The 16,170-nt window shown below is 54.6% G+C and overlaps 2 protein-coding genes across 2 annotated transcripts in view; one reads left to right on the top strand and one right to left on the bottom strand.

The window, feature by feature from the left end:
- Positions 1-16,170, top strand: part of TBX1 (T-box 1) — a 157,730-nt gene that overhangs the window by 129,730 nt on the left and 11,830 nt on the right. Inside the window, exon 3 of the mRNA XM_021413346.1 lies at positions 8,367-8,445. Within this exon, the coding sequence (XP_021269021.1) occupies positions 8,430-8,445 (16 nt within the window). The 5' untranslated portion in view covers positions 8,367-8,429. The remainder of the gene's footprint in view (positions 1-8,366; positions 8,446-16,170) is intronic.
- Positions 8,370-16,060, bottom strand: LOC110406601. Its single transcript, XM_021413352.1, has 2 exons — positions 13,498-16,060; positions 8,370-13,125 (listed from the first exon to the last, which is right to left on the bottom strand). The coding sequence occupies exon 1, from the start codon at positions 14,900-14,902 to the stop codon at positions 13,952-13,954; it is 951 nt and encodes a 316-aa protein (XP_021269027.1). The 5' UTR covers positions 14,903-16,060; the 3' UTR covers positions 8,370-13,125; positions 13,498-13,951.

The following is a 16,170-nucleotide window of genomic DNA, read 5'->3' on the forward strand; positions in this document are numbered from 1 at the left end:
AGACCCGTTTTCAGTAAACGAGTCCAGTGCCGAGCCCGTAGCCAGACAGAAGGAAAGTTTTGTACAAATCATGGGGCACAGAGTAACCACACTGTTTTGTCTTGTGCAAAGATCTGCCTCTGTGCTCGGCAAGGGAGAAGTGCTGCAGCAAAAGCTGAACGTGTTTTCCTGCCTCCACTCGCCTCCAGAGCTGCTTGTCTCCTCTGGCGCAGCACAGCGCTTCGCACCAGGCCAGGCAAAGCATCTGTAGATTTGTCAGAGCATGAAACAAGGTGGAAATCGCTAAAACCCGGCACTGAAATGAAAAGCGCTCTCAGCACAGGAGCATCAACAAAAGAACAGGTTCTGCAGAACGCTGTGCAGTCACTACGTACACTGGTTGTTTTAAGGAGACTTTGGATTTAGTTTTTTTTTCTGATTTGTCAAATTGATTCTCTATCCATGTTTCCAAGAAGTCTAAAAGCATTACGGCACAGCCCAGCCACTGGGCTGAAAATGTGATATTCCCAAAGCTGTCCTGGAGTCCTAGGTATTTTGGACTCTACTCCTGACAAAAGTAACAAAAACAAACGCAAGGAACAGACATGTAATTTTAACTGGGTGCCGATTTAAGTTTTTGGATCATAATCAGCACAGTCGTTATTTACACTTGACCAATTTGTGTTTTGGTGAAACCCCAAATTTTCTGTTGTGTGTTCATTGGGCTGTGATCTCAGGTTGACCAACACATGCCTCTGCTAAACAAAGCAAATCAAAAATAAGAAATTCAGGCTCTGAAAAAGCAGTGAGGCTGAGTAATTCAGCGCTGGATACAAAGATCATCTTTACTTGCTGTGAGACCAGAGTTAATCCTATTCAGTGCATCGGCTGCTCTACTGGAAAGGTTTCACTGAACAGTTCGCTTTATTGGATTAATAAAGCTTAATTTTGTGCACGAAGAGCCACCAGTGAGCCCCATTCTTGGGAATTTCCATTATCCAGCACTAAACCTGTGTGGCACTTTCTCACAGTGCCGCATTTCTTTCTTCTAGTTTTACTTTCAATGACCTGTCCTCAGCGTGGCTTTGGCTGCGGAGCAGTAGGCGCAAGCATCCTTGTGTTGGTGGCCGGGATGCTGAGAGCACAGAATTGAGAGCGCTGCTCCAAATGCATGCTGCAGCACCAAGCAGGATGGCCCCACGGGAAAGGAACTTCCCAGCTGCAAAAGGCCGAGAAGATGCGTGGGATCTTAACTCTCAGCAGCAGGTTAACAAGTTACCCTTGGAGCTGCCTTACACACCACGGCATGCCCTGGAGGAAAGCATGTCAGACGGAGCTGTGAGAAATGCACACTTCTGGATTAGCATTTCCAGAATCAACTTAACAGCATAAATCCCCCTGAGAGTCAGGGAGACTTGAGGCAGTATTTCCAAGAGAGTCCAAGCAATCTGGCAGCCTGCATCGCGCCCTTTTTGCTGGGCTTTGTTCTCTCTCTCCATCGCTGATCAGTGTCTGAGTACACTCAGCGGCAAAACTCCACAGACAAGCACTTAAGTGCTTTCTCACCTTTGAAAATGGGGCTCCACCTCCTGAATCCCTAAGTTCCCACAGGAAATAACCCGGTATGTGTGACAAAAAGAGCCATCACATCTCTGTGGAAATCAGCGCTGCTCCACTAACTTCCAGCAGCTCCAGCAACCTCCTTCAGCTGTCCCACGCTGTAAGCAATTTAACCATCATCACTTCTGCTGCAAAGCACGTAACGTCACAGCCAGGCACATCGATCTGTGTGAGTTTATCACTACGAGCTCTCTGCACGCTGTTTTCTCTGCTGTATCAAGAGAGCTTCCTGTACCTGTAAGAAACTGCCTTGGGGAGCCCCGTGGTGCCCGTCCCCACTGTGAGGAGGGTTTGCAGCTTTCCCTGGAGGCTGAGCTGCTGATGAGGAAGTTGCTAGGGCTCGGCCTCCGGGCAGACTCACAGCCCCATCCGCAGACTCCGGCCGCTGCTGAGGCCCTCAAGCTTCAGGCAGATTTTCTGTGTGCTGCTCAGCTCACACATAGCAGAGTGATGCCACACAGGGGTGCTAAAACTTCTCGTATAAAATATCTTCTTGCAAACCCCATTGTTCCGTTGTGGGAACCTGCCCCTGTGTCTGGAGGGCAGATCCATCCAAGCTGCTCTGGGGCTGCTGCTGCTGGCTGCCCAGGGCTCCCTTAGCCCCTTCCTGCACAAGCTCTGACCCCTCTGGCTGCGTGCTGTGACTGACACTGATATGGAACTGATAGAGGAACCAACACCATTGCTGAGAAGTGCTATCTGGTTGCGAGTATGCCACTGCACCATGTTGCGTATACAGTATGTTAAATAATTTCAGCATCATATGGCTCTGGAAACTTTGTCTCAATCGTTATTGTGTGGGGCTGTACACTTCATTATCCTACAGCCCGAATTTGCTTCCCATTCCAACTCTTTGCACCCCATCCCGCACATCCCAGAGGCAGCACGTGGCTGTCACCTGGGCGTTGTGTTGCCCACCGCGCTGCTCCTGCTTGCTGCCAGAGAAGGACCGACGCATTCTCCTCACCAGCAGGGAGAGGCACCGCAGCCAGCCCGGCTCTGGGCTGCAGCCCCAGCCCCCCGGGAACAGGGCCGGCCCCAGAGGCCGCTCGGCAGCTGACCACTGCCCGCGCAGTAACGCGAGCCCCGGCAATGGCTACAATGGTAGACAAACAGTAATAAATAAGCAGCAAAGCACTGGGACTTGACAAGCCCTGGGCATCCTCAGGGATTTGTAATGGGATATGGAGGTTTTCACCTCCTGCTCCCCAGTTCACATTTCAAATCCAGCCCCGTTCCGTAGTGACCAAAGGTCATTGCCAGGCTCAGTCGCCCGTGCGAAGATGTAAATGGCCTCATTTCTCTAATTCCTTGAGCGAGGCTCAGGGGAGGACCGGCTTTGTTTTGATTTTGTGATGCTGCTGGTACAGGGCAAGAGCCAGGCTGTCTGTGCCTTTCTGTCCCATCCCCGTCCTGATCGTGTCTGGCACCTGGTCACCTGCATGGCACCTCCCTAAGGGCATTGTGAGGAGCTGGGACTGGTCAGGCTGCCATGCAGGACCTGAGTCCCTTTAGTGGCAGCTCTCCTTCCCCCAAGTGCCAGGCTGTAGCTGGAGCCTGAGGAGAAGCACTTATGCCCCCTCAAGCCCCGTTCCACCCTTCTGGCAGGGAAGTGGCCGTGACAGGACTGCTGCTGCCCCTGTGCCCTCCTGGGAGTGCAGTGCCGGTGCTTACATCTTGTACCAGCCCTTTGCAGCGGCCCCTCCAGCCCGCACATTTCTCGTTCCATTCAGTGTGGCATAGGGTTCACTTTCCCTTTGTGGTGATGGCCAGAGCCGCTCAGGGCTGGCAGAGGGACCTGCATAGGTTTTCAGATTGCTCTGGATTCCCATGCACGGAGGTGTTTTATAAATATCCCCTATTATTATGGTGCTCTATTAATAACCACCTTGGGGAACAATGGGAGCACGCAACAGCTTCGGTCATCCGATACCAACCAGGCAAGCCTCCGTGGGGCCATGGGACATTCCCAGAAAAGCATCTATTTGGGGAAGCACAGCATTTGCACATCGACGCAGGGCTGCATGGGGCCCTGGAGGACGCCAGGCCGTGGTGCGCGCTCCTGGCAGCGCTCTGCCCGACAGCCTTGGCCCAAAGCGGGATGTGATGGTTCCCATCCTGTCCACACAGCAACCTCACGCAGCGTGAGGGATGCACCAGGCGCGACCCGGGGAATCCGGTCCTGCCCTTCCTCCTCCCCAGCCTGGCCCAGCAAGGAGGGCAGGTGGGGTAGGGGCCAGGGCTCGTAGTGGATTCGGTTCTTCACAGGCTCTCTCTCAGGGTAACAGGTCTTGCACAATTTGATGTTTTCCTGCGTGTTCCTGTTTCTGGAGTCCTGGGGTTACCCATTATCTCCACATTCACTTTTTAACGGGTTTTGGCTTCGTTTTAGTAGTCTAAACGAAGAATAGAGGGAAACAAAAATTATTATGATTTTTAAGGCTGTCTGTCTTCTGATTTTGGAGACAGGGATTTTTTCAATTCCTAAGCTGGGCAGGGTACAGACCAGTCTTTTCATGGCGGCTTTCCCATGTGTTTCCCTGGGTTGGGCTTGGTTTGGGTGCAGAGCACCGAACACTCCCAGGGATGTGTGCTGCCCATTGTCACAGCCACGATGTCTGCAAGGGCACGAGCAGTTCAGCATGAGACAGCTTCTGGGCAGCCTCAGTGCTCACTCGAAAGGCATTTTGGGGTGAGACCTCCCCACAGGCTCATTGTGCTGAGAATACAGCTGCGGAGTTCAGCAGAATAAGAGGAGGAAGACCCAGAGGAGCTCGGTGCTGTTCCTCTGCATGGGGCACTGGGGAGCCCTGCTCCCGCCGGCTGTTACAGCCCCTGCTTGGGACCCCGCCAGGTTCACCAGGGAAAATGGCATGGGGCTTTTGTCACATTGTTCCTGATGGCTGGGCACTTCCTGAGCCTTTCCAGCATCGCGGGGATGGGGAGTGAGAGGAAAACGGAACTTTTTTTTATTTTCCTTCCTTTCGCAAATTCTCTGCGATCACAAAAAGCCATATTGCAGCTAATTTTCCTGCCTCCATTCACACGGGCATTTTGCAAGGGCACGGGAATTCCTCTGTGAGGGCCGTGGGCTCCTCTGGTGCCCAGCAGCCACGCAGCAGCTCAGCGTGCTCCCCCTGCCACCAACTTATCAGCTTCCTGCATTCAGGAGCGCAGATGCGGCGTTGGCCGTGTGTCCCAACCTCAGTGGGGTGAGTGGAAGCAGAGGCAAGTGCAGAGCACTTTGATGGGACAGAGATGGGTAAAAAGGGGCAGAGGACAGGCTGCACCTAACCTGGATGTTTCCAGGGCCATGGCAGGAGTCCAGCCCTACACAGGCAGGACATGGCATGGATGCTCCTGCTCGTAAGAGCGTGTCCAGCCATGCTGGCATCCTCTCACTGTGCTGCAGTTCACCACTGAGCAAAGACTGGTGACTCCCAGGGCATTTCAGTGGTGTCTGGTCTGGGAATGGCCTTCCTCACACCCTGAGCACTGAGCAAGCAAGGGGACCTGGCTCCGAGCATCTACCGCCTCCTAATTCCTCCCCGGTTCAGTTTTCACTTGCTTTCCCTTAGTAAGGACATTCTTTTTCTTTTTACCAACTGCAAAGCTGGGGAAACTCAATACTAGCATTAAGAAAAATACTTTTCAAATTATCCTTTAGTTCCAACAGCTTATTGTCCTTACACATGCTTAGTGTGGAGTTTCAGCCTCATCTGTCTGCAGCAGCAGAGCTCTCCTCGGTTGGGAGCAGCAGGACCTCTTTCATGTTGACTTGCCCATCTCCCAGCCACTTGTGGGGAGGAGCGGCCACGTGGAGCGCTGGGCCCTGGGAGGAGCAGGAATAGCTGGTTCCATTTCTAGGGCTGCATCCACCTGTGCCTGAAAGGACGCGCTGGGTGGGGCAGGCCTGCTTTCCCCATGAGTGGTGCTGAGGGTTTGTTCACCCCTGTGCAGTGGGGTTGGCTCGCAGAGCAGGATCTGGCACCCGTGACTTCAGCATGGCCAAAGCCCTGCTTTGTGCTCTGTGTGTCCAGCACCAAGCACGGGGAAGGACTGACACATGGCACGAGCCTGGGTGTCTCACACTGTGGCTGGGGGCTGTGCTGGTCTGCTGGGTACCCTTCCTCAAGCAACCCTAAATGCAGCAGATAGCACTTGATAGTTGATGTATCATTAGCTCTGGGACTAGATTGGAGTTAGCTGGGGGCTGTGAGCTGGTTGTATTGAACTTGGTGCAGAGGCCAAGGCTTTCCCGCAGGAAGCGAGCTGCCGGGCATGGCGGAGCACCCTCGAGCCTGTGCTGCCTTGCCTGGCTTGCTCGACGCCAGCGGATGCAGGTGGGAGCACCCAGCCCAGCCCGCCCCGCACTGTGACACCCTGCACAGCCACCCCGAACCTCGGGGCTGGGGAGGGCTGGCTGGGGCTGACTCAGGAGAAACGCCTGGAAAATGCTGACACAAGTCAGAGCCAGGGGAGGATACAGCAAATGTTGGAAGAAGGACGTAGCAGGGGGAGGTTGGTGCACGTGCAGCAAACAGGACAGGGAGAGAACCTGTGTGTCCCCATACATTCCCAGTGGTGCTCACTGACCTTTCTCCACATCCACTGCAGAAAAGAGAGAGCGTCAAATGAAATGAATGGATGGCTAGGGCAAAACAGGGGAAAGGCAACGCCTCGCAGGTGGGTGAGTGGGCGCAATACTGCAAGGGATGTCGCAGCAGCACCCAGTGCCATGTTATTGTTTGGCATAGCTGGGATCCCATTAGCTCAGCAAACCACTGAAATGTCCTCCAGCAGGCCCAGCAGCACTGCGGCAGAGGGCAGCTGATGCCCACGGGATGGGCTGCCTGGCGAAGGCACTGCTCTGCGGCCCATGGTGGAGTGGGGACTCCAGATTCCCACAAAGTGAACCAGCAGGCGCACGGCCACACACATTGTCCCCTCCGGGAGGGCTGGGGACCACCGGTAATCTGGAAGGAACCAGCCAGAGTCAGCCTGAAAAATGGCCCCACACAACCTCCACCCCTCCATCCCTGCTACCGCGTGTAGAAATGAAATCTGTCTTCTCGAGCATTTGCTGCCCCAGAAAGGGGATTGTTTAGCTAAGATTCACATTCACACAATGAGACCTTTATGGCTTATAGGCAAAGAAAAGGCACCAGTGGAGTCACGGTCTCTCAGTACAACAAAGGGTTGTTTTCAAGTTACTGAGCCTTCTTCTTACTGCTGTAGGAAAATACTAAAACTTTAGACAAAAACCGGCAACTTAAATTTTTGCAAGCGTGACAGCAGAGCCCCATTCCAGCTTGATGGTGTGCACAGGAGTGCAGTCTGATGCACAGCGTGCTCAGAGCTGGGTCCCTGGGGAAGCGAGGCCTTGGGCAGATGGCACAGCCAGGAAGCACCGCGAGAGACAGATAGGGAGCAAGCATTCTGCGGGCTGGGCAGGGCGCGATGACAGCGATGTTTTGCTGGCCGGGGGCACTGGGCTGCCCCATCCTGCCAGTGCTGGGGCCCTGCCTGACGCTGAGTGTGTGGCAGAGGGGCAGCACCTTCACTTTCACCCCTGAAGGCCGTTGCAAAGCTTCTTGGTGTTCCAGGTTCATCATCTGTAAAACAAGGCTGAACTAAATGCCTCACCCCGATCAATTTGTCTGTCCCACTCAGCGCTTTGGGTTGAGCAGCCCGCAGGTGGGGCAGGCAGCACAGCTGTGCCCTCAGCAACAAGCTCTGCTGCAACGGCACCGTGAGGTTGAGCTCTGGACTCAGCCCGACCGTGAAGTCTCGGTAGCAAACACCCACCTCTCCATCATCACCACTGGGGTGCTGTTCCCCGCAGAGCACCAGGCAATGCCCATGCATCCCCAGCCCGCACAGCTCGGCCGGGATTCTGCGCCCTCCCTGGGGTTTTCCAGGAGAGGAACCACGTCACCCCAAAGCAGAGCTGCCCTTCACCCCCTTCCACTCGACAAATAAACACGGAGGTGCTGACAGCTGCCAGGTTTACCCAGAGGCATTTTGATGGACAATTGAATCCCCTGTGGTGTGGAGGTCGAGCTGGGGGGGCTGCGTGCTCGCAGGAAGCCAGCAGTGCAGAGCAGAGCTGGGGGCTGCAGGACGCGGGCGGCAGGGAAAGAGCTCACCCAGGGCACTGGGCACCGTCCTGTGCCAGCTGCCCCAAGGAAGACGTGGGGACACAGTGGTTCTAACTGGCCCATTCTGTGTCCCAGAACCCAGTGAAACCTTGCCCTGCCAACAAGAAACAGGGTCATTGGGTTTTGGGTCCCCACTGGGGCTGTGGCACTGTCTTTGTATTGTAATTTTGAGAAAAAATGTAATTTCGTGGTGTTTTGGAAGGCCTTAAGCCATGGCTGGAGAACTGTCAGCCAGACCAGACAGCCCTGGGCTCTGCCTTCTTCGGGAGCCCCAGGACTGCACTGCCCTGGGTTAGCTGTGGTGTCCCAGGCAATAACCTTGGATTTCCGGGCTGGGAATAGGTCTAGCATGACAGCCCTGATTTTCTGTCTCCTCCCATCGGAAGCACCATAGCTGTGGGGATGGAGGTGGGTAATTGAGGCAATCAATTCACTCTGAGGAAGTCTTGGTATTTTTAAAGCTAATTCAGATGCCAGCCTGATGCTCACCTGAACAGGGAGAGCTGTGAGAGCCAACCCATCATTTAATTTCCTTTTCTTCCCCTTTTTTTCCCCCGAAGTAAGTCACACGTAACATCTGGCATTCATCTTTTCTTTCCTTCTCAGGCACGGCAGAAACCCTGGTGTGAGCCATGTCCATTTAAATATGGAAGCACATCATAAAACCTAATGGAGAGTCCAAGAGGTGAGCTTTTATGTGGTTAAAACGCATAGAGAGGTCAAGATTGTTTGGTTTAAACACGGGGGGTCACTCTGTGCATGAAGGTGGTCCTCTAAACCTCGAGGAAGCCTTGTCTGCTCGGCACGAGAGCCCAGCTCAGCGCCCGTTTTATTGCCTGGCTCCCGGTGGAGCTGCAGCTGCCTGGGCAGCGCTCCCTGTCCCCCAGCACAGGGGAAGTGTGGGCACTGCCCCGATGCTGTCGCCTCGCTCACGGAGGTGCCACAAGTCCGGGGAAGCTTTGCATTTCCTCACTGCCTGTAAAACCCTACACATTTTATATGACAGCAAAGAGGAGGAGCGTTAACATTTTATTTTTCCTTGTTAAACACTCTTTTTTGTTTTATGGACTGAAATAATTTTTGGTGACCGTTTATTTCTGTTTTATTGGCTAGTTTATTGTGACTAAACGCGTGGTAAAGCAAACCTTCTGGGCTGGGCTGTTGTAAAGATGCTGTTTGATCTCTAGTCCTTTTGCCTGATGCTCTTCAGCTTGAGCCAGTGCCAGGCATCTGCATCTTGTCTGAGTTCCAGTGGTTGCTGCCCGTCCCCGGGACAGTCTCATTTCAGTGATCATTTCAGCCACAGACACGAGTGATTCTCAGCCTACGAAAGCGAGGGCAGGATCCATCCTTCTCCTGGTGGAATAAATCAGCTCAAAACTTCAGACACTTCCTTGCTGATACCCTGCACAGGGATGGTTTTTGACTGTCAGCAAACAAGACTGCAGCCTGGGTTAGTCAAGCTGGGTTAAATCAAGGTGGGTAACCGGTGCAGCCAGCGTCCCACCTGACTGCTGCAGCAGAGCAGCTGGGCTGCACCACGCACCAGCTTCAGTCCAGCACAGATCAGACACCTGCTGCGAGCAGGGACTGCAGACTTGGGATGCAATTAAAAAAAAGAAAACAAGGGGCAAAGTCCCTGACAGCTTGGAGGTATTAAGTACTTAGGACAGGACAATTGTGTGGTCCTCTTTCCCTCCAGCCTTGTCTCCATGGCCGTAACAGCGTCTCTACGGACTGCTGGTGCCCCTGGTTGTCTAACGCTAGCATGCCAAGTGTCTTGACCGTGGTAAGCCCCTTCCTCAGCTGTCTTTTGAATTTTCCACTATTTAATCCACAAGTTTTCTCAGGCTGAGATGATTGGAACCCACACATTCAGCTCTGTGAGGGAAGAGGGAGGCAACGGTCCCCGCTTGGGCCTCACCCTGTCCCCGGGCCCAGTCCCAGTATTGTGTGGCCGCAGGGCTGGACACGGTCAGCGCGGGACAAACCTGAGACCCGAATCAGGGAGCAGCAGCTGGTCCCTGTGGTGGTGTGTAACCCCCAGGTCACCCATCAGCACGTCCCGCTCCCAGTGCCAAGGTGAGGTCTGATTAGCACAGCCTTGACACCTCCCCGTGCCCCAGGATCCTGGGGATGCTTTTCACTCCTCCTGCTCCCTTCCTGCAAACCCAGGGAAAAATGATGTCCTCATCTTGTGCCAATCCAGCTCTGTTTCTGCTGCACACGTGTTTGTCCATCACCCGCCAGTTTGCTCTCAAGGAGAGTGAAACTGGTTTTCTGCGCTCTGGCTAATCTGTGGTTTCTCCTCTGCTGAAGACATTTCCCAGCACTGGGGAGAAGGTGTGATTTTATTTAACGTCGCTCTGTCCTGTCTCTCATTGCTTTCTGCCAAGAAACTGTCAGTGTCAGCCAGGCTTCCCGTCTGCTTGTTCTTTGCCATACCATGAAGTCTGGGCTCAGTTTGTAGCTCCTATAACTGCAGGAAAACAAATCCATCCTGCCCTTGCAGCCCAGGGCTGCGCCTGAACTTCCCTAGTTCTGAGTTTGCTCTTCCACGATTTCTTCCCTGCAAACCTCACCCCAGCTTGCTGCCAAAAGGCAGAGAAAATGAGACCTCGTGCTGATAAACAGTTCGGGTTGATGTCTTGTTTAAACAGTCAAAAATGGACCCTGTCCAGGCTGGCTCGCAGCCTTCCATGCTGCCAAAGCTCAGAGAAGTGGGTAGGGCTGAGCTGAGCAGCACTGAGATCCCAGCTCGCGCACGAGGGTGGCAGGTAGCAGGGCTGACACCAAACGCCCATGGCTGTAGTTTCTCAGCAGAGCACGATGGTGGGATTCAGCCTGTTTGCTCAGCCCCGTTCCTCTGTCGCTGTCTCCTCTGCTCTTCTATCATTCTCAGGTACAAGGTCTGCTGGTCCTTCTGAAGGGTTTTCATTCAGGTCTGGCAGAGACGCTGCCATATGTTTTTCATTTTGATAACTCCCCTATGGTGTCTGTTATCACCCAAGTCTCTATTAAGATTTATTCCTGTTATTGTAGCAGTCATTTTCCCCAGTACATGTGCATTGTATTTGGAGAGAGTCATAACCACTCTCCACATCCAACAGATGCTGTAGTCAGAGCGACTCCTGCTTCCACTTACCAGACCTTTCTACTAATATGGGATTTCACCAATAACCACAAGTGCTGTTCGCTCCCCAAGATTTCCGCACTGTCATTTCTTGACTGTGTTAGTGGCAAAGCACTGATCAGAGCCCAGCTCCGTGCAAAGCAAAGCTGCAGAAAGGTTTTACTTGGCTTCTCTTGCAGCCACTTTTACATTCGAAGTGGTGAGAGGCTCCCATTCCTGATGGCTGCAGGGCTGAGCATGAATGGGGCCTCGGAGTGGGCAACGGGCGGTGGAGGAGAGGCTAGCAGCTGGTTTCACTCGCTCGTGGGACTTGATGAGGACAAGCTGGGGAAAGAGATGGGATCTGCTGGACCTGGTGTATGGATTTAAGAAGAGGCCACAGTCCATCACCCAGCGCTGCATGCAGGCAGCTTGGCATCAGGTTGGTGCTGCGCTGTGCCTTCTAACCTCACCCCCTCCGTTCGACCAGCGCTACAGAGCACAGCTCTTCCCACTGGTGGACACAGCAAGACAGGAGCTGCCTTGGTGGGCAAGCAAACCAAGGGGCAGACATCCCGAGGACAAACCAGCACAGCCTTTCTCCTCTGAGACACTGCCTCAGCCTGCTCAGTCCCTTCCTGTGCCCACAGCCTGCACTAGTTTGTCTCAAAGTTGCTGAGTAAAATGCGTTGTGGGGCAGGACAGTGCTGTAACTCTGCAGAAATGGAAACCTGGGACTGGAAGACTTTGACTCCATCCCAGTTTCAAAGCGCTTGAGCTCCAGCCAGCAGCACCAACAACAGGGCAAGGCTTTTGTCCATCCCACCACAGCTCTGCCTCTTGGCAGGTGAGCGTGGACAAAATCCTCCCTCCCTGGGGCCCAGTGGCGATCCAGCTCCACAGCTCTTCGCTCTGCTCCCCACCACAGGCAGCAGCACAACGTGGGTTCCTGAGCGAGGCCGCCTCACCCGCAGCATCCACAAACCCTTCCAATTTGCCCTTCTTTCATCCCATAGCACTTTGGTCAGCTCGTACGGAAGAAAGGAGCTCCAAATGCTTTCCGGGCCTAATAATATCCATCAAAGCATTTCCAGGGCTGAGACAAGGATATACACTGCAGCACGCAGAGCAGGAAATGGGCTTGGGTTTTCCAAAGCTGCCTCTTCCAGCCAGAGCAAACCACAAGATCACGGGAGGACAAGAACGCTGTGCTCGTGGCTTTGTTTGCCCCAGAAGGAATTGATTTGATGAGAAAGGAAATTGGCTTTCTTTAATCTGTCCTTGTGCAAATTCCGCAGAGGAAAGCGTGAGCCGAGTCGTGCTGGCAAGGAAGAAAGATCGGCCGCTGCATCGGCAGCTCCTGAAACTGAGCCATCCCCGAGTGCCACTCGGTTTGTGCTGCTTGTGGAGATGGTGGCGTTTCCCTGGAGAGCGCCCGCAGGCCACAACAGGACGTGAGGCAGAGATGGAGAGCCCTCAGAGCAGAGCCAGCACTACACAGCGTGGCCCCACGTCTTACAGGCTCCACACACGGTGCCTTCCTCAAATGATGGGGTCTCGCCGCTGGCTTCACCAGGGCCAGGTTTTCTCCTGGGGGAAGGAAATGGCTGTTTGTCACATCTGGGAATTCTGACTGCGCCTTCATGTCCATCAGCTGCCTCTGAGCCCCGCAGGACGTGCATCAGCCACCTTGGCGAGGGCAGGTTGGATCCGATCACCCTTTGCCATTGAAAGTATTCTTTGGGAGAATCAGCAAAGAACACCAAAAAATCCACAGGAACATCGACTCCCGACTGGTTGCAGGCTGGCATTGCAACTGTAAATGGAAAGTGGAGTTAAAGAGTAGGGAGAACAAGAGTTGACAAGATGTTGTCAGAGAAGAGCTAGAAATGATGCGGGGTTCTTTTGTACAAAAAATCATAAAAATATAGTAAATGAATTGTACGGAAGGCTAAGCCAAAATCATCCTGGATCCTTTTCAGTGCCAAACACCTTTCCCAAGGTATCTAAACATCATCGTTGTTGCTTACATTGAAGACACTGAGAAGCATCTAGCAAAAGGCTTTAATTTAGTGTTGAGTGATCCTGGGCTCCCCGTGCTGAGCCTGTGTGAGCCATGGCGGAGGAAGGAGTCGGGGTGCCAAGCCTTGCGCAGCTCTGCTCTGTTTCCCGGTGGCTGGGTGATTTGCTACAAGGCCCATTCCATTGGACGCCTGCTGCAGGCTGCCGGCTCTTTGCCCAGGATGCTGCCAGCTGGAATACACGCAGGGTGCAAGGCACATGGCAGGGCAGCCTGGCAGTCCTGCCTGCCTCAGCAGCCCTGCAGCACCTGAAATCCTCACATCCCTGGGGCCTGGGGAGAGAGCTGTGCCATCAGGAACGCTGCTGGGCGCTGTCAAGCAGGCAGAAGTCCCTGCCTCATCCACACTCCCACTGCAGGCCCCCCGGAACACTCTGAAAATGGCCGAGGACTCCCAAGGGTCAAGGAAAGAGCAAATGGAGCAGAGAGCAACCCGTAGGTCAAAAAATCCCAAGGATGGGCGTGAGCACAGGTGAGCAAAGGGAGAAGGAAAGAGAAGGAGAAAAGGAGAATAGAAAGGAGGAGAGCAAGGTGGCAGAACCCACTCTGCATTTCTGAAGCCAGATACGGGCTCCAGGAAGCACCTCAGGTTCATTTTAGGGTCTGGCCCATGCTCCCAGGGACTGCACTGTGCTGTACGCTGGTAAATGTGCGAGCTGCCCTCAGTGACAGCACAGAGCCTGGGTGCCTCTCGGCTGGCCGCGTTCCAGAGGGTTCCGCTCCAGCATTGACGCAAGAAGAAAAATCTCTGGGCTGGAGTTAGTCGGTTATTAGGCTGAAATGGATTCGAAGAAGCAGCTGAGATCAGCTGAAGCATCCGTTCCTTATGGTGCTTGGGTCAAGTTCGCAATGTGTCCAATTAAATGCCCGACAACGCAGAGAAAGGATTTATCCCAGCAGGAGCCCTGCGGGCTGTGCAGCCTCCTGCCAGGACACTGAGCCCTGCGATTATTGTTTGTGTTAATTTGTTTGTGCTAACATACTGTGTTGTGTCAGTGATTAATTTGTAGCATCATCTGCCACACCAAATCCGCATGAAAACAGATGAGCTCCAGAACAAGCAGTGGTGATCTGCTCTTCGCTGCGACAGGGAAGGAGGTGGGACAGCGAGGAATAGCAGGGTGCTACTGTCCTAACAGAGGGAAAAGCCCTCCCAAGGCAGGGCTGACAGCGGCTGCAGGCAGGGAGCTCTGGGGATGCCACATCTCCGGATGGCGGCTGAGCTCCACAGCGCCTCTCCACACGAGGACTTGTGGGACTGCTGCCCCGTTTGGGCTGCCGCTGTCGGGGCTCAATCGCTGGGAGGCAGAGCACCGCACGACCAACGGCCCGCATCCAAACACGGACTGGGCTGGCTTCAGCCAAAACAAATGTCTGCACAGGATGCTGCTGCGGGGCCGAGCGAATATAAATCTTCGATGCAACCACAACTGAGTCGTAAGAAATGCCGCCCTTTCCCTCCAGCGAGCTCGCTGCAAGTGGACACCTTGTGCACTGCTCACCCCGCAGGCAGGACGCAGCGAGGAGCGCTGCGCTCACGGTTTTCCTTCGGCTGCGGCACAGCAGTGCTGTCCTGCCCCACGGAGCAGGAGTGGCTCCTGCCGCTCTGCCCCACGCTTGCACTGCAGTAAGGAAATTTGCTTCAGTTGAGCCATTTTTGGCACCTCGGTACTGGTGGGGGGATCTTTCCTTCAGACTAAAGGCATCTTCTTTCCCTGTGGCTGCAGCTCCATTTCCCTCCATGAAGCCGGGAGGGGCTTCCCTCTGCTCTCCAGGGCTGGGCATGAGCAGGGAAGGTGCCAGGCTGCAAGGGCTGGGCGAAAATGCACCCATACATGGAGCAAGGCACAGCAGCACCTCCATAAAGAGCTTTTCGACAGCATTAAAGAGCAGCACCCAGAGGAGCTGGGGGGAGTGGGGCAGGAGCTGGGAAAGCTGCACAGGCTGCATCCACGCAGCACCCGGCACTGCAGACTTCTTGTTTTATTTTCTTTACGAGCTTCTAATCTCCACTAGGATGCGTGTATATTTCTGTAGGTCTGTGGGCTGCCTGGGCAGCAGGAGCATGCAGGGCTACTGATAGGGCTTCACCAAGGAAAGGGGCTCCTGGGGACAAACAGTGGGCGCCGGGCTGAGCTGACCTCTTGCCAGCTAACGTTGTCCCTCCAAACCTTCCGGGTCCCTCCCCACAACCTGTCTCATCCCGCACATTTTCCAGCCCCTCGCAGGACCACGTTGTCCTTGGGGAATCTGTCATTGTGCCCCCCACAGCCGAGGGATGAGTCCCCTCCCCAGAGGCTCATCACCAGGCACACGGACAGAGCCGGCATCCCCTCGGCTTGTCCCCAGCCCCGAGGGGCAGTCGGTGCTCAGCTCCTGGAAAGCAGAGCAGGAGGAAAACCGGGGGACAGAGAGCGACTGCCTTAGGGCGGCTCCTGCTGCACTCCCCGCCCGGCGAGCTGCGGGGGCTCCTGCGCAGCCCAGGCGGGGACACGAAGTGCCAGGGTCCCGCGCTGGGGCCGAGCAGGAGTCCTGCAACGGCACGGCCCCAACCGCGGGCAGCGCAGGGCAGCACGGGCTGCTGTCAGAGCAGGGGAAGCGGGGGGGGGGGGGGGGAAAAAAAAAAAAAAAAAAGGAAAAAAGAGGGAGAAAGGGAGAAAGAAGGGAAGAAATGCTGTTGGCTGCGTGTTGGGGGTGGGTGGCTGACAGTTTTATTCCTGAGTATTTCCCCGTGCGTGATCTCCGTGTTGGGATTTGCAGGCAAGTGACCCCATGAAACCAGCCGAAAATCCCCAGTGCGTATAACGCGGAGCCGAGGCTGGCGAAGGGAGCCGGCGGGGCGCGGGGGCTGCAGGCTGAGGCAGCCAAACCCCACTCCCGGCGCCGCGGAACCCCACGCGAGGCCACAGGGCCCCCCCGGGCCGGCTGCGGGGTAGGGCAGCGCGCGGGGCCGTGAGCCGCGGCTTTCCCAGGCGCGTTACTGCCCATCAGCGAGAGAACCGCGGCTGTACACGGGGCTTGTGCTGGTTATAACCATCATTATTTGTTCTCAAATTCCTTCTTCCTCAGGGCTTTTCTCTCTTTTTTCTTTCCCTTTCGTTTTTTTCTTTCTTTGTCACATTTTTTATCCCTTTCCTTTCCTTTCCTTTCCTTTCCTTTCCTTTCCTTTCCTTTCCTTTCCTTTCCTTTCCTTTCCTTTCCTTTCCTTTCCTTTCCTT

This window comes from Numida meleagris, chromosome 14 (assembly GCF_002078875.1).
Source record: "Numida meleagris isolate 19003 breed g44 Domestic line chromosome 14, NumMel1.0, whole genome shotgun sequence".
Classification (NCBI taxonomy): domain Eukaryota; kingdom Metazoa; phylum Chordata; class Aves; order Galliformes; family Numididae; genus Numida; species Numida meleagris.

Coding starts and splice junctions, on each gene's coding strand:
- LOC110406601 (XM_021413352.1), bottom strand. CDS start 14,902: ATGCAGCCTGTGCAGCTTTCCCAGCTCCTGCCCCACTCCCCCCAGCTC.